This window comes from Tympanuchus pallidicinctus, unplaced genomic scaffold (genome assembly GCF_026119805.1).
Source record: "Tympanuchus pallidicinctus isolate F22 unplaced genomic scaffold, pur_lepc_1.0 scaffold10, whole genome shotgun sequence".
Taxonomy (NCBI): domain Eukaryota; kingdom Metazoa; phylum Chordata; class Aves; order Galliformes; family Phasianidae; genus Tympanuchus; species Tympanuchus pallidicinctus.
This window is the reverse complement of record NW_026294619.1, coordinates 3,705,002-3,722,708: the sequence shown is the minus strand read 5'-3', so window position 1 is coordinate 3,722,708 and position 17,707 is coordinate 3,705,002. Positions and strand designations below refer to the sequence as shown.

Below are 17,707 nucleotides of genomic sequence, written 5' to 3'. Positions count from 1 at the left end.
ACCTGGACAGGCTTGAAATTGGGCCCACGTTAATCTGATGAGGTTCAACAAAATCAAGAGCAAGGGGCAATCCCAGATATGTGTACAAACTGGGAGAAGAATTCAACAGCCCTGCAGTGGAGTTAGGTGTCTTGGTGGATGAAAAGCTGGACATGAGCCTGAAGTGTGTATGCTTGAAGCTGGAAGGCCAAGAGTACCCTGGGCTGCGTCAAAAGAGAAGTAGGGAGAGGGAGGTGATTGTTCCCCCCCTGCTTGTCCGCAGCACAAGAAAGATGTGGAGCTGTTGGAGCTGTCTGAGGAGGGCCACAAAAATGATCAAAAGCCTGGAGCACTTCTCATAGGAAGAAAGGTTGAGAGATTTGGGCTTGCTTAGCTTGGAGAGGAAAAGGCTCTGGGGAGACCTCATTGCGAGCCATCTGCCTCTGAGGCACTCTCACACCAAAAAAGCTCCTTTGCCTCCTCTTCAACTACTGTGTCACTCTTGGACTGCATTTGCTGTAGCTGTGATGGCAGCTGAGAGAGAACTATGACTGAAAAACCTAACCACTTTGGTAAGCTGTAGGCTTCTTCCCATTGTAGCTGTCTGCAACGGCCCTGCCATAGGTGCTGTATGTGGGCCCAAAGTGCTGTCAATAGGCAGTGATCACACACCTGCCAGCAGCTGGCATGTCATTTGTCTCAGCCTTCAGGTTTGGCTGCCTCTGTGTGCAGGAAGGAAACAGCAGCGGAAGAAAGGACAGCCGCTCCTTTCCCAGTTCTCCAGGAAGCAGAAATATTTGCAAACGTAGCTGTAACAGGGTTAACACCTCCCATTTGCGAAGAACATCTCCCTTTTTCTCTCCCCACCCTCATGCTGCACCACTTCCTTTTCTCTGGAGACCCCGCAGCTTCTGCCCATCCGCCCAAGTTGAGTGTTTCCATGGCAACCCGGCAGCTGGTGTCTAGACACTGGGAAAGATGCTGGGCCATGGAGCTGCAGCCCTTCGCAGCCCCTCCCTGAGCCCATCACCCACTCCTCCCTTCCCACCTCCTGCACGCACAGATGCCAACGCAGGGTGGGATTTCGGTGGTGCTGGGGAAGAAAGGGAAGGAGGGGAAATCCCTAAGCTACGAGCTGGGCATCGTGACAAAGTGCAAATGTGTCTGGGAGGACACATCTGGGGCTGGTTGTCCTCCGAGTATTGATCTGAAGTGGAAGGAGGAGGCTGCCCAAGCTGGGCCCGCAGTCATCAGCTGTGGCACTGGCAGAAGTGGCTTTTCCTCTCTCTGTTGGTACAATTGGGGTTGGCATACACGAGGCTGAAACAGAGGTGATGTGGTGCAGGAGTGGGAGGCCAAAAATGCTATGTGTTGTGGCCACATTCACCTTTTTGTTCAAATCTTCACCCCTTCCCCAGCATGCCACGTGCCTCCTTTACCAGCAGGATCCGTGAATACAGCACATTCTACTTCCCTGCTGCTTTGCCTTGGGTCTGCCCATAGCGAGCAAGGGATTCCCTAGGCTTCTGGGAAAAGTCTCTCAACCCCTCTCCCTGGAACAGGAACAGTCACTTGTCCGAATTCCGCAGCTCTTCACTTCCCGGCATAAATTTGTCGATCCACAGAAGCAGTGAGCGGACAGGGCGTAGGATTTTAGAGCTGTGTATGGTGCATAGCAGGGCTGACTGCAATAGGCTAACTTGGATCAGGAAGGGAGCTGTATAAGCAACAGCTCTGAACCCGAGCTGCATCTGATTTCATCAATTTCAGACCTACCATAGACTGCCTGGAAGCAGCTTCTGGCTGGCAAGAAGGACAGATGGATCGGGACAGATGAATCAAGCTGTGAAGCCTGGATCCAAATCTGGACCCAAATGTCATTAAAACTAGGAGATGCTTAGGTCACAGATTTCAAATGGGGCCTCCCTGTATTCCTTACCTTCCAAAAAATTCCCCTCTCTGAAGTAAACGGGGGCTGCTTATAACAGGGCAGCAAAACCCAGATTAATATTTGGAAGCAAAGAGGAGACCAGACAGGGTGCAGGCTTTCACTCCCATTTCTGGCCAAGTTGTAGCTGGCAGAGGGCAGAGAGAAAAAGGAGTTGAGTATGGCAAATGGACCCACATTGTGGCCAATGCTTGAGAAAGAGCAGCTGTTGAGGAGGGATGGGCAATGCGTTAGCACGCAGACATGTTCAAGCCACACAATCAATATCAGTAATAATTATGCAAACAGTGGGAAAGCAGCAGAAGCAAAATTCCTGCATCTGTAGTAGAGTCCCAGAGTGTTTGTGCAATTTCTTTTATTTTGGCATCAGCTGTGGTAATTTGAAGATCTACAATGGAACAGAAAAGAAAAGGAAAACAAAACCCAAGCCACCAACCACAAAAGAAATGATCAGAAGAGAGGTTACTGCTACTCTGGTCATAAACTGATGTCTGCTCTGATTTAATTAATCTTGGCAAGTCAGATGGGAGCTGGGCAGGTCCCAAGAGACAGTATTTTACCCGGAAATCCACTCAACTTAATTTCACTAATGTAGGGCAGTGGGGAGACTTGGAGAGAAGCCTGCATGCTCAACCATTAGAGTGCAGCACAGGCAAAGGCAGCTGGAGGTGCCACCATTCAGCCATGCTGTTGCCTGCACACTTGCTGCGGCTCCACAGCATGCAGAGCTGCATATGTTCAAGATGTTTGCTCACCAGCAGAGCTTATGGATATGATTCTCATCATTTCCAGGAAATAGAGTGCTGAGGGACAGAAGCTCCCTAAAGACCCCATTTCATCAAGGATCTGTAGTTTATTTATGTATCATTTCTCTCCCATGGACAAAGCACTTAAAATTCCCTGTCAGGTGCGAGCTCTAGGTATGAGGCAACTGTCAAGACAGAGCCCTTAAGCTGGGAAGCAAGCACACTTCAGTCCCTCCCATCAAACAGCCCTATCCTTGAAGCACTTGCATGGTCACAGCCTAGGGTTTGTCCAAGGCTGTCCAAAAGGTTTTTGTACTTACTGACAGTCACTGACAACGTCTGAACATTTCTGAAGTCCAAAGAGTGGATATGAGCACAGCGAGGCAGTGGGTCATGTTTCAGCAGTGGCAAAAAAAAGCATCGGGGCACCTTTGCTGGTGCAGATCTTGATGAGTGTGGCATGCAGGCTCAGGCCAAACCACCAACATCCTCTGATGTCATGGGCCAATGTAATAAAATATGAACCATTACTTTTGAAGCAGCCCTTAGAGGTTCAGTTAATAGCCTCAAAAATGCCATGTTTATCTTCAGTAATTGGAAAGGGAGAGCAGGGTGAGAAGACCAGCTGATGATGTCTGTGCATGGCTGCCGGGTGATGAATAGGGTCCCTATCCTCTCTATCCTCTCTTACTTCAACATTCCTATTTTGTGATGTCTCCTAGTGCATCTTTCAGCTGCCCTGGTCCAGGCCCATCTTAAAGGATAAGTCAGTGCCACTTGTTTGTTCTCTTCACTGAGGGTGGACACGGGCACTCTGGTCTTTCTGGTTGAGACCTCACAATGCTTGCATGTTCTGAAGGGGCAGCTTTAGACAGGTAGAAATTTTACCACTTGGGATGGCATGCTGTTGTTCCTCAAGCAGGGTGTAGAACATTTCACCTCGATGCCCTGAATTCTCACCTGCTTTTTTTTTTGTCACCTTTTACACCTAGTTCAACAAAGTGCAAAGTGAATGTGAAATGTCAAGGTTGTACAGGTCTGGCTGTGTAACTGTACCTGTCCATTACAAATCAACATGTGCAACAGCCCAGAGTTCAAGGCAGTGGGAAATCAAGCCTGATATCGAGGAAGAGAGGAAGAAAGCTCCTCTCTGATCTATGAGATCCCCCAGGATAAGTCTGTAATAATCTCCCCAGGGATACCTGGCAGACTTTACTGGGACGCTGAAAACTAGGTTGGAGAAAACCCCCGAGAACATACTGCAGAAATAACCTGCATCAAACAAACCGGTGAAGGGTGAGTCAGGCAAAACCGTTTCGTCTCTCCTTGTGAATCATAAACTGCTATTAACTGGCCCTGATGTCAGTAGGGTTGTGCTGCAATGCTCCCATTGCTCGGGGAGAACCCTCTTCTTTTCACTGCTGTGATTTAGCAGTGCCACAGCTTGAACTTCATTTTTTATGCTGAATTGTTTATCCTTTGTGATGTTACCTCTTGCTGAAACTCATTACTGAATAATAACACCAGGTTGCTTCTTTTCCCTTGTCTTAAAGATCAATGGAACTGTGCTAAAGCTGCTAGGAAGTGAGACGTAGGTTAGTGGCAGCAGGGTGCACGTGTGGCTATGGTATTTCCCCTCATTTCAAAACCATGTACAATTAAAAGGAGAGTGGCTAGATGAATTTGGCTTGATAGCTCTTGTTAGAAAGATACAGCTCTTATTTATACTTGGGCCATTAACAAAAGGTGAAAAGTGACTCAAGGTTGTGTTCAGCATATGTTTGTTTTTTTTTTTTTTTCTGATTCCTTTCTGTTCTGCAGAGGACTTGAATATGTAATGAAGTGACTTTAGAGTCTTTCTGCTGCTCCCTGACCTTAGAGTCAGTCTAGGCTATTTCAGCATGGCAGAAGTCAGTGCAATGTCTGCCTACTGCCAACTGCCTCCAGAGAAGTACAGGGTGGACAGCAAGGCTCCTGTGCAGCAAGGAAATTCCTCTGCCAGCCAAGGCCCTATAGGTGCCACAGACAGTCCCCTGGAAATTAGATTTGCCACTGTGGTGAGCCAGCAGGGACAGTATCGTGAGCAATCCCACATCATTCCCCCATTTTGAATGCAACCAGCAAATGCATAGAAGCTTTTGCTGGCTGGCAATGCAGGATCTCACGCCACGGTATTGGGTGATGGGGATGTTCTTGAAGAATTTTTCTTACTGGAAAATCAATGTCTGAAGTTCATTAAGACAGAAAGTGTTTTAAGTTCCAAAAGCAGGGCAGTTGATAAAGTTGATTTAGGTTGGGATGTTACACCTTAAAGGTGATGCACGTGGAAATGGTGCATAGGAAGGCGTAAAAAGAGAGGCTAAGGAGCTGAGGCAGAGAGGGGTGTGAGAGCTGCGGCACCTGCTTCCAGTGCTGGAAGCAAATACAAGTCTGCCATCTGATGGCATCGAATGGACCAGGCAAAAATGCATCATCGGCCTCAGTCAGGAATGGTTCACATCCCATTTAGTATTCTGACTAGTGATAAACATGGATGAGAGGATGCTTACCTTCACAAACTAAACATTGTCACGTGAACATCTGTAATGTTAAGCTGACAAAGTGGGCCATACTGTGGTTTTTTAATATTCCAATTAGCTTTGCTCCAGACAGCTCTCAGACACATCCTTTCTTGTTCTGGAGTGCAAGGATTTAGCCATATGTACCTGAGTTGAGTAGTGCCATGTAGCTTCAGGACAAGAGAGCAAACCCTGGTCTATTTTATTTGCCATTGTAACACAAGATGATAGCCCATCTCAGAAGCCAGGAAGTGGTTTGTTCAACGGTACCCTTGAGCCCACAAGAAATACATAGATGATGTAGAGGTATATCGAGCACCAGTGCTGCAGTATGTGACATATCAGTCCTGTACCCCATCCTGCACCACCAGCCCTTTGGCACTTCTTTTCTCTATTGTTTATAATAAATCTGGAGTGATGATCCTTGCTTGACTTCTCCACAGTGTCAGTGCATATGTTTAGGTGAGTTGAGGAGTAGTAAGCATGGAATGGCGAGAATTGGCAGACCAACCACTCCAGTGCACTAAGACCTTAGCATTATCCTGCAACCCTTTGGTGAACCACTGTCTTGTTCCTCCTGACTGCCTCTGTCTTCCCCTCCCTGATGGTTTGTTTACTGTGGGATTGCAGATCCACCCTCCATTTGCTATCACTGCTTCCCCCCATGCAGCTCTGCCTTTGGAAGGAGAGGCCAGAAAACTGGAGAGAAAGACAACCTCCTGTCCAAAGGCTCCCATTCGTTATTTCTGTTTGGTGTAAGAGGAATCTGAGTTACAGGTTACAATTTTTATTTTCCCTCTTCCAAGCTTCTGAGAAGTTCAGTAGCAGCAATTAGAGCTGAGAAATTCAATGGTGATTGGCACAGCCAGTGGGTGTAATAAAAGTATAATTCATACATTGGATCTAGCTGGTTTCACCCTACAAGCCAAGAGCTTCATCAGTGCGTGTGGTGAAATGAATGTGAGTTGACTGACACATCAGCAGGAGGCTGGGCTTAGGGCTCTAGGCAGCTCCTCCCAGTTGCATCAGGTTTCTGGTAGGGCTGGAGATTTCATGTGAGAGCCATGCACCCATCTGCTAGGCTGAACCTGGGCATCTTCTTCCCATGCTAGAAACCTTGAGACCTGGGTCTCCTTTGGGAGAGAGAAGCCAAAAGCCCAGCAGTTTTCTTGTGCATGACTGCATGCATGTGCAGGATGCTCTAGATTGTGGCTGACTAATGCTGAATCATCTCTTTCCCACTAGATGCTGTAGAAGAAACCAAACCTACTGAAAGTGCCCAGCAGGAAGAGGTGAAAGAAGAAGAGAGCAAGGCGGACCAAGAAAATGCCTGAACATTAAGAAATGACTCCCCGTTGCCCCTCCCTCCCTCCCCCTATCCTCTATCCTTCCTTCCTGCCCCGATCTTGATCTCCCCCATTCCTGCTCACGTCTGTGAGCCTGTCCGTCCCTCTCCCATTCCCACTTAAACCCTTTTTCTCTCTGTGTGGCAAACATTTAAAGAAGAAAAAAAAAAAAAAAAAAAAAAAAAAAAAAAAAAGCAGGAAAAATCCCAGTCAAACAGTGTGGCTTAAACATTTCTTTGTTTCTTGGTGTTGTTATGGCGAGTTTTTTGGTAATGATGATCCAATCATTTTGGGAAAATTCTTGCACTGTATCAGAGTTCTTTGACCTGGCGCGTGCGTGTGTCTGTCTGCCCACCGCGAGCGCTCTCTCTCTCTCTCTCCTCTCTCTCTTCTCCAAGTGTGTGTGTGCAATGTTCCGTTCATCCGAGGAGTCCAGACTTACTGAGTGAGTTAAAACAAAAGCAAAGCAGGAAAAAAAGAATAGTAATCCTTTTCTTCCTTTTTCAATGTGATGGAATGAACGAAAGAAAAACAAACAAACTTAACAAAACAAATGAACAAACAATAGTACTAAATCCCATTTTCTTTTCAGAACTAGAACAACAGCAACAACAAAAAAAAAATGTGCCAATTAGCATAATGCTTGGCTCCAGGCTCCTTTTTCAAACTGAACAATAATTATAATAAATGAGAATAATGATCATTAACATAACCGTGTCGCATTTCTATGCTGCTGTACGTCCTGCTGGCCTCTGTGCAGACTGCTCTTTGGTGGCCTGCTTGCTGCGTGGCCCCACTCTGCTCTTCAGCCACTGCTCTACCATCGGTCAGTGGCCAAGCACTCTCCTCCTTGGCATCACTCAGGGGATTTTCAAGGGAAGCAGGCTTTGATTTTGAGTGAGGCATCAGCTCTGAGTGAGGCATTAGCTTAAGAAAAGTAGCAAAATTGATCTTGGGAAAGAACAAAAGAAGTGCGCTTCCAGGAGTCCTCTAAGTCCTGTTTTAGGGGAGCACAGTGACCTCAGAGGAGTGATCCCAGGCAGCCCCATGGGTGCCATCTGAAGGACCTGCTTTGGTCCATGCTGAAACTCTGAGCCCTGCCAAGAAATGCATTGAGAGCCAGGAAGGGCCAGGTCCCCACTGGAGTTTGCCTCACTGGGATGGAAATTAAGAAGTTGTTGACTGATGTGACATTGTTCTCCAAAGATGGTCTGTTTGGCAAAATGTACTGGGGCAGTGCAGTAAGTGCATAGGCATGTGGTCATGGCAAGGTCTGGTGGTGTCAGAACCAGCCAAAAGCACTTGGAGAAATTTTTGTCCCTTGCTGCCTGGTAAAACCTAGGTTTAGTCACCCAGCCTAGGCTTCAGCTGTCATTTATGACCACCTCCTGCAGCCTGCTCTAAGCATAGCTGTAGCTGGGCTCTTCATCCGAGCACCACTGTGTATACCTCCTGGCCACTGCCCACAGCATGCAGGATTGCCCCCAGCTTTCCACCAGACCTGGCCTTCCATCGTGAAGGACGGGCAGCCCAGAGGCCAAATGGCTGCTGGGACTGCCGAACAGTGCTGTTGGCAGGACCAGGATTAAATTGGCCTAAAAGCAGTAGCACCAAAAGATGAGTCTGCTGACAGCCCCAAAGTCTTGCTAATTCCCACTTCCTTTGTTCTCCTCCATCTCTTTGTTGGAAATAGGGAGAAAAGATGAACTGTGTCTCCTCAGAGTGAATCCCTTTGAACTGGATGTGCCATCAAAATGTGTAGGGATTCATTTCCATGCGCTTCCTGACCTTGTGTAGAAATATGAGAGAGAGAGAGTGGGAGGATTGAAAAAAGAGAGGGAAAGAGAGAGTGGGAGAGAGATTGGACAGAGATTTTTTAAAACAGGGATTAGAGAGAGGAAGGGAAAAAAAGACTTTAGAGTGGATAGATGGATGATAGGGAGAGAGAGGGGAGTATAGCTAGAGTAAGAAAGGTTAGAGTGAAAAAGGTGAGAGAGAGACAGGAAGAAATTAGGTAACATGGAGCAATAGGTGATTGATAGCGATAGTGAAACGTAGCTAGCTGAAGTAGATTAGACAGACTCAATAGGTAGAAAGATGGGCTGACTGACAGATAGGTATTGTGTCATACTTCATAAACGATATATATGCTAATATTCCCATGTCATGATGGGTACTAAACCCTGAGACACCTTCCAGCCTGACCTCAACTCAGCAAATGTAGCGCGGACATCAGGCACTGCTTGGACCGTATGCCAGGTCTCACAAGCCTGCGGATGGGGTATGGGAGGGAGAGCGCTCTGATGGGCACGGGGCGCACCAGGAGAGAGGCAGAGTATGTTTGCTGTTCATGGCACGCTGGGTGCCCGGCCAGGACGCTGCGGACGCTCTGTGACTCTAGCGCTGCACGGAGAGGAGCGAGGTTCAGCTCTCAGGAGTGTGGGAGAAGTGTTCAGGAGGAGGCAGGAAGGAGAAAGCATGGCTTTTATTTGACCTCATCTCCTGTCATGGCCATTTAAAAGGGTTTACTTTCGAGTTGCGTGTCTGCAAGGACCGCTTGGTATCCCTGCTCTTCTGACTTCAAACCCCAAACTTTCCCTCTTAACTCCATTTTATTATTACAATTTTTCACTTTATCAGGAAAAGAAAACAACCTCTTATGTCTTCCTGGACATACACCTTCCTCCCTCCTTGATAAACAGAAACATTTGCTCTCCCTTGGGGATGTTTTATCTTTGCATTTTGCATGTTGCTTCCCCCTTGGCTGATGGCTGGGGCATCGCGTGTGTTTTGCCACCGTTTATAAGAACATACTTTGCCATGTTGCTTAGAGAACAAAGGGTTGGGTTTTGTGTTTTCTTTTCCCCCCCACGAAGAGAACGGGGTATGTGGTTACCAACTGCAAACCTAAAAAAATTTGAATACTAATTCCTCTCCCTTGGTTCCAGTTTAAAATTTACTTGCTGTAACCAAGCACCCCCCTATCTTTCTTATTGTACCGTGTCCTGATCCTGCCAGAGAGTCAGGGCAAAGGGAGCGTGAGAGAGAGCACACAGACAAACCCTGCCTTGAGCACGAGGTGGTTTCATGTGTAGTACACAAGATTTGTATAGGAAGTTGGGCTGTCTGCAGGGTACAGGAAGAGAGCAGAGAAAAGCATTTGGATTTCCTTGTGTTGCCTCTTCAGTCAGACTTTAAAGGCTGAAAGGAAGCAGTTCAAAGGATGTAGCACAGGACGGAAACTGGAAGGAAAACAGGGGTTTTGGGGGAATGAATTTTCTAGCAGGGTATCATGTGAGCTGAGAGCAGCACAAAAGACAGGAGGTCACAGAAGTGAAGAGGGGAGTGAGGAGTATCCAGCAGAGTGGCTGGAGCTTTTCTACTGCTCCTAATGCAACAACAGACGTGTATCTCTTTCTCTTTCCCTGAAGAGTATATATCCTGCCTGAAGGTGTCTGTGGTTGTTGCTTTGTGTCTGGAGAGGGAAGGGGATGACAAGGTGACTCCTGCAGGGAGAATGGTGCCTGGCCTCATGCGCAGAGCTGAGTCCAGGAGGGACTTTTTGGTGCCTCTGCAGTGCGTTGTGCTAGTGATCCACATCTGTGCTGAATGCTCCTAACAGCTGTAGGCCGGCTCTTGACATTTCACCTCATCTAGATTAAGCCTTGGAAAACCATAAAAAATCCAAAGTTAACAGCCCCCCCATCAGTGCAATGAATCATTTGCTTGAATTTGGTCTGCTTTGCAATGCTTACGGCATCCATGGACTTGATGCATTGACAGCATATAAAAAACCACAACACCTGGAAGCATTGCATCAGCCAAGAAGATCCTCTGTGAGCCACTCTCCAAAGGGAGGGAAGTGTATCCTGCTGGGACACCTCCAGACCCTGTGTTTTCCAGCACCAAACCCTAACACAGCCCCGTGAGCGGCCTTAGCTGGAAGGAACTCATGTAAGGTGACTACATAAGCACTGTCTCTAGGGGAGCATGTTGCTGTAGATGAAAGAATTGACTACAATTTAAGAAGAAAGGAAGGAAGAAAAGCATAAAATGAGGTAGTTCATTTTTTTTCGGTGCTCTCCAAATGGCACATTGTAGCACATGAGGCTTTTTGTACCAAAGGTCTGGTGTTTGTCATAGGTGTCTTTGGAGGGAAGCAGTGAGGCTGTGGTTTGCAGAGGTGGAGGGGAGGCTCTTTTGGGCCCTCTTGGCCAAGAGTCTGTTCGGTGACCACTTGAGCTCAATGACTGGGGTGGCGGTGGCGGAGTCTTATTCCAGGCCTGTGCTAGATTCCCCACTTTTCCGCATTGCCACATTAGCACTTTCACTGGATATTTAGAGCACCTCAGGACTGGTTCTCCTCTCGCTCACACTGGGGTAACTCAGGAGTCACTCCACTGGAAGCAGTGGTGTTAATCTGGTGTGAAAATAATGCAAGAGGAGGATTCAACTCCTCGGGGGGAGTTTTCCAGGTCCCCGAGGGGGAAAAAAATCAATGGGAGTTACATGTCTAACTGCCACTTGTGCCTGTGAAAGTCTGCCCCTTACCTACCCATATGTATATAGGGTATCATTTTCAGAATAACCCAAGTGACATGGGTGCTTGAGAGTATACATTTCACTGGCTTTCAAATTAATTTAAGGCTCCTAAGGCCCAGATCCTGAAGGATGTCCAAGCTTCTATCTGAAGCCCATGTCAGGGCTAAAATTCTCAAGTCATTTTGGAAAAAGGAGCTATAAATCCCAAGTCATTTAGGTGGCCCTGAAAACACTACCCTCTATCCATTGTTCAGGGTGTTGATCTCAGGTCATATGCGAGCCTGCATTCTTACCTACAATGCTTTATTACCACATTCCTCTGTTGAGCAATACTCGGAAGAAAAGGTGAAGGCTGAGATTTGCAGAACCGGATAGTGACCAAGTGGTTCACATCTGGAGCGCCCAACTTGGAGACTCCTTACTGGGGCACAAACTTTGAGGTCCTCAACGTACTGTGAGCATCAAGATTGATGTAGTACACACCCAGAACCACCGGTCACTTCCAAAAATCCCAGCCCGAGATCCTGACTGCTCTCATAAGAGAAAATCCTAGGATAGCCGTTCATCCAATAGCTTGGTTTTTCTGCTCATGCCTGTTCCCAATGAACAAAACACATCCCTATGCATCACCTAAGCCCTATTTTGAGGAGTTACACTGGCATACAGCTGAAGTAACACAGTGGTAAATCAGGGCCCGAAGAAGAAGGCTACAGCCTAGAGAGTGTAAAGAACTGTGACGTGTCTGGAAGCTAATAAGAGCAGAACTTGACGATTAGAGCGGCCCATTTCCGATGCTCTTGTGTGAGGATCTGGAAAGAGTCTCTCACTCATTGTACTTGTGCATTATGAATGTGTCCATCTGCAGAGATCTAATGTACACATATGTCCTGAATATTGTCCTAAGGTTGCAAGCTTCAAAACTGAGCAGAAAACATTCCCGAGAAGTGAGAATAATACAGATGTCTGTATTTGAAAAATTGGTTCAAATAAAGTCTCTCACTTACAGATATGTGCTCTTGTGTGCAGTTATTTGCTCCTGGAATAGCAGTTTCTCCCTTGTGCAGATTTTCAGAGCTTGTTTGACAAATCTCATTCCATTATCCCACAACCTTTCCAGTTAAATCCTGTTACAGTGGAAAGAAATACTTTCTGTTTATTCTCTCTGGGCAAAAAAAAAATTATGTTAAAATGAAAGGGTGAAGTAAAAGGCCTGGTATGGTTTTACTGTTGTTAAATATCCATTGAGGTAGAAGACACAGGACCAAAGCAAGATGTGGTCTTCCCATACAGAAGTACCAGATATTTATATAATAAGAAACACGTATAGCTGCAGATTCTCTTGACCCAGGAAAAATCTGTGGCTGTCTTGGTGCTCCCCAAGATGTAGCCAAACTGAGGAAAGCTGTGCCTTCACCACCACATATCTGCACCATGTCTGCAGTAAAGTGCTGGGCCTGGGATGTTCTGAGTGGAGGAATTCGCTGGCATGTGCAAGTAGTGATGTGACTCACCATTAAGGAAAGCACCCAGCATGTTTAAGGAAAAGCAAGTACCAAATTTTTTAGACAATCAGACAATCTGTTGGTTGTTTTTGTTCTGTTTTGTTGCTTTCTATGCAACTCTACCTAAAGATATCGAATACCCCATAGGAATTGAAGCTTTGGTAACCCACTGGGATAAGAATACATACCTCAGCACCTTAGGAATCCCACCAAGTGCTTTCATCAGTTTTGTGCCAAGTGCAATGAAATATGAACAGAGCAGCAATTCCTGAAGCTGTGCTAGGCTGCTGTCTTTAATACTGTGCTGTATATGTCAGCAGCTCAAGAGCAGAGCTGAAATCAGACATTTTTATCTCATCTGTTCATCCCAGGAAGCTTTGCAAGCACGATTTAGAAAGCGTTTGCATCTCCTCTCTGAAATACAGCAGCTGGCTTAGCAAGGGCCCAGGAAAATTCCTGATGGGGCTCCAAGGAGCTGCCTGGGAAACAGAGCAGACCTCAGCATCTCACATGGGCTCTGGACAAAGTGCCAATTTGCAAATGAAAATGACACAATTAGATGTCTGTGTTCTTGCATGTAATCATCAGTTGCCCCATGCTTCTCCAAAAAAGGCGTGGACTCCAGCTTGTGTGCAAACAAATATTTAGCATTCAAAATCAAGTGGTTTCAATTAGCCACAGAGCTAGATTGCAGGGCTCAGCCCTGGCAGATTGGTTTTGCTTTGGTGGGATGAAACAGCTGGGAAGCAGCAGGTAAAGGCCTCCCTCCAAGTGAATGGCTCCCTCAGGGTGGCAGGGCTGCCTGGCGCTCTGCATGGCAGTGTGGGGACAGGAGGCTGAACTGTTAGCCCTTGGCACACGTGTCAGCAGAGACTCTCAGCTGCATATCAGTCCCCTCCAGAACCTTTCCAACCAGGCACACAAAGCTTCTTGGGCATCCTTTTCAGTGTCACACTCTTGCCACTATGGGGTGGAATCGATTTTCTGCCCAAACTGTACAAAATGAGGCTCACCTTGGGTGCTGTCCAGGTACACAGCCTCCTCTGGGAGGCTTTTTATGTATGTAATCTGTGTCAGCAGCCTCCCCGTGACTGCTGTGAGGTGTGGGCAGATGAATGTGTTTCTGGTTCCCATGGCATTGCCCACACTTATCCCACACCTTCCTGGGAGACGTCCTCTCCTTGGAGAAAGCACACCGAGAGCTTCAGAAGTGTGTAAGGGCAGAAGATGAGTTACTTTCACTCGCATTTCTAAGTCTGCTTTCCTTTGTGTTGCAGGCAGCACCAAGCACCATGCAACAGACATTTACTGGCTCCTAATCAGTTACATTTTGCCCTGTTTTACTGTCATATGCAAGGCTGGCATCCAGATTGACAGAAGCTGCTGCCCTCTGAAGAAGAGCAGGAAATGCCAGACAAAGGAAATTGCACACTTCTGTACTTAAGATCACTTTTGTTTATCAAAAATGAAATTATTTTCCTGTTCACAGGACTGTTTTTGTTTATTAAAGAGGAAATAATTTTAATTTCACTTGGCACAGAGTGGTGAGCATGAACAAGACAGTCAAGGCAGTGAAAGTCTGGCACTCTCCAAGGAGTAGCACTGAATCTGCAGTGCAGTGAGAGTTTGCAGAGGTGGCAGCTTGTACCAGATGAGCTGCAGTAGCTGCAGAAACAGGTGGATTTCAGGGTGCTTTAGTCTATAAATGAACCAGCCTACAACCTGAATTATAAGCTGAGTATAGGTAGAAAGGCACTGCTTCGAGCTTAATTTAATTATGATAATTGATGAAACAAGTTATGAGTAAAATGTAATTAGACTTTTGGGAACCATGGGTGGATGCTAAGCCAGGAGAGAGATAAGAGTCATTATCTGTCGAGGGAGAGAGGATGGTGCAGGCCATCGCTGGCTGGGCGGGGATTGTCTGGGCTGAGGTGGAAACTGCTGGTGAAGTCTCTACAGAGTCTGTGATTGTTTTTTTTTCCCTCTTGAGATGTCATCTTCTAAAGTATTTGGTGGCCATCCTTAGGACCCTGACCTAGAGGAGAACCAAGTTTTCTTGGTGAAGGAGAGGTCAAAAGGAGAAGAGTCCCCTTCAATTGTCCCCTGCATGCTCTGGGTGCCCATCCATGGCCATTTATCTACGCACATTCATTCAGTCTGTGGTTTAGATTTTGATGAGCTTCATTCACCTCCTGTCTGTGCTTGTGTTTAAATGCAGGGTTGGTCTAATTGTGGGTGCTGTGAGGCAGAGTCCTCACCTTCATGTTCTCAGTTTGTGATGTAATTGAACATTATAGGAACAACATAGGAAAAGCCATGAAATTGCTAAGTGCAATCATGCCCTAAGAGGGTGCTGGAGTCTAGCTGTTTGTGATGTGGAGAACTGATCCTCCTGGAAGCCATGAAGCATCCCCAGGACTGATGAGGGGTCAGTTTGGTGTTCTCTGGGGACCATCTAGTCATCAAAGTGCCAGTTCAGTGCTAGATGGCAAAAAGTAGTCTTAAAAGACCCTGTAGGCTCACTAGACCCTAGGAAAAACCCAATAACCATAGGGATACAGCTGCTAAGTTTTATGCCTCAGAAGGAGGAGGAGGATGAGTGGGGCAAAAGTAGGTTGGGAAAGATGGTAGGGTATGTGGCATGTCATTGTGCATGGCAGGATGGTGGTGGCCTGGAGACAGGGGCTCTCTCTTGCCATCTCCACCCACTGCTGGGCAAATCAGCACTCCCCATCCGCCTGCCCCTTGCCAGCCGATATCCCATTAATAAGGCTTTTCAGCTTGTCACTTCCACACTGAATCCTTTGAAAGCTGTGCTCCTCTGGGCCCATTAGAGGGAGAAACTGTCTCTGCCAAAACATATGGGGCTGTCAGGCTGCGTCTGGCTGTTGCTATGAAAGCTGCCGCCATGCTCACTGTTTGCTGACTGCGGGGAAAAATGTCTGGAGCCCGTGGTAATGGGGATGGGGCTGTGAGAAGCTGACAAGGTGGCTGGGAGAGAGGGTGGGCTGCTGGAGGAGGAGAACATAGGGCTCAAAGCCAGCCAAAAGGATGTGAAAGGGCAGCTGGGACTAAGCAGGTATGAGAGTGGGAAGGGGAGTGGGGGCAGAGGATGAGCAGGTGATGATCAATGGGTAGGTACCTTGGGCCAGGCTGCAGTAGCAGAAGATACAATGGACTGTGGCATTGTTCAGGTCTGTCTGGGGAAGGAAAAGATAGCACTAGTGCCGGATGGATGTGTGGACAGCGAGGTATGGAGAAGGCTGCCGGGATATGGGGTGAAATGCACATGGTCACAGCAGCCTGGAAGCTGCTGCGTGCATTCCTGACATTGCCTGGATGCCGCTGAAGTCTCTCATTAACCAGTGCACCCTCCCCCGCTCCATTTGCAGAGACTGAAGAGGATTTAATGGAGTCCCTTGACTTTTCCCTCTGAAATATTCATGGGTTTTAGCAGTCCATTTCATGCTCACCTCCTCCTCCATTAGAGAGCACCGAAGAGGGACTGAGTGGAAAGTAGGCTGCCGTGGAGCCAGGGAGGCAGAGGAAGAGACTTGAGCCTGTGACCAGAGCTGCCAGGGCTGCTCTTGTCCCTCTTGCTGGGCCCTCAAAATGAGCCCAGGGCAGCATGCACAGGAAGGTGATTAATACAGCAGGAAAGGAAGGAAACCAATTAGGCAGCGTACTCCCTGGAGTTGCTGCCCCAACCCTGTTGCAGACATACAGCCCATGTCTGTCTCCCTGCCTGTCTTCCTCATCTGTGAGGCCAGGAGCTTTGCAGAAATTGCACAGGCTGATGGAAAATGCCTGGAGGCAATTAGCTCCCTCCTTGCCTAAGCACTGAGGCTGTGCTGGGATACAGGGAAAACCCAGAGCTTCAGGGAGAGAGCGCAGAAGTGTGCTGGGTTTCAGATGCTCAGTTCCAGACACAGCAAAGGTCCTGCTGGAAAGAAAGGGTGTGACAAATAGTGCCACTGCACTGTGTTGTAGGAAGTGTCTCAGAAGTGTCTCAAGGCCAGGTGGGGTCTGCGTATCCCTCCCTTGCACAGAGCCAGAGCAGTCAGACCTCATGGCACAACCCGCCATGTTATCAGTTAGATCCTTTGCAGGTGTGCTCATTTCCTTTTTCTTATCTTGCCCCCGACTGGTCTGATGTTTCCCATATGAAAGTCATAGAATCATAGAATCACAGAATGGATGGGCTGGGAGAGACCTTAAAGCCCTTCTGGCTCCAATCCCCTGCTATGGGCAGGGCTGCCCCCCACCAGATCAGGCTGCCCAGGGTCCCACCCAAGCTGGTCTTGAATGCCTCTAAGGATGGGGCATCCACAGCTTGTCCAGGTCCTGAGAAAGTTTCAATCGGTGGCTCCACAGATAATAGCAGGACCTGGAGACTGCCCTGAGAAAACAGATTCTTGCTACAACAGTGTTATCACTGCAAGCTACTTTGAGGTGCTCAGCCAGGGGGTCCCAGTTCTGCCTGGTAGGAAAAAACCAACACAGCTGCAGATGCACCAACACCTATTTACCTCACTTTCAAAGCGCTCGTCAGGCTGCTTCCTCTTCCCCCCTTCCCCATCACACACGTGCATGTGCCCCGGGAATCGGCTGTTTGTGTAAGTGCTTGCAGGATGTTCCACATCTTCCTGAAGTGATAATCAGCGTGCCCAGAATCAGCTTAATTACTAGGTATTCATCGCACGCCCACAGGCTCTGCCACGGAGCCCTGCACAGCAGCATTGCTGTGAATGAGTCTGCATGTTTTTACTTTACTGCCAAACGGTGCTTGTAACCACGCACCCCAGAGGGAGGAGAGTCCGGTTATGGGTTATTTGTGTGTTTGCAGGCAAGGAGGGGGAAGTTTGCAAAGCAGCAGGCATGTGCCAGCAGACACGGAGCATCTCAGGTTTAAACATGTCAGGTCCAGAGTGTAGCAATTAACTCTCTCTGTAGAAAAAAACATTTAATCGAGGACTTAAGTACCAGATGATAAACCACTGGTAGATGGTTTATCATCTACCAGTACGGTTAGATGATAAAGCTTCTCTTTCCATGTGTTGTACCCTGACATGTGTAGGTGTTC

The 17,707-nt window shown here is 47.5% G+C and overlaps 1 protein-coding gene across 1 annotated transcript in view; it reads left to right on the top strand.

The window, feature by feature from the left end:
* Positions 1–6,781, top strand: part of GAP43 (growth associated protein 43) — a 52,977-nt gene extending 46,196 nt beyond the window's left edge. The window contains exon 3 of the mRNA XM_052704599.1: positions 6,477–6,781. Coding sequence (XP_052560559.1) covers positions 6,477–6,565 — 89 coding nt within the window. The 3' untranslated portion in view covers positions 6,566–6,781. The remainder of the gene's footprint in view (positions 1–6,476) is intronic.
* The last annotated feature ends 10,926 nt before the right edge of the window (positions 6,782–17,707 follow it).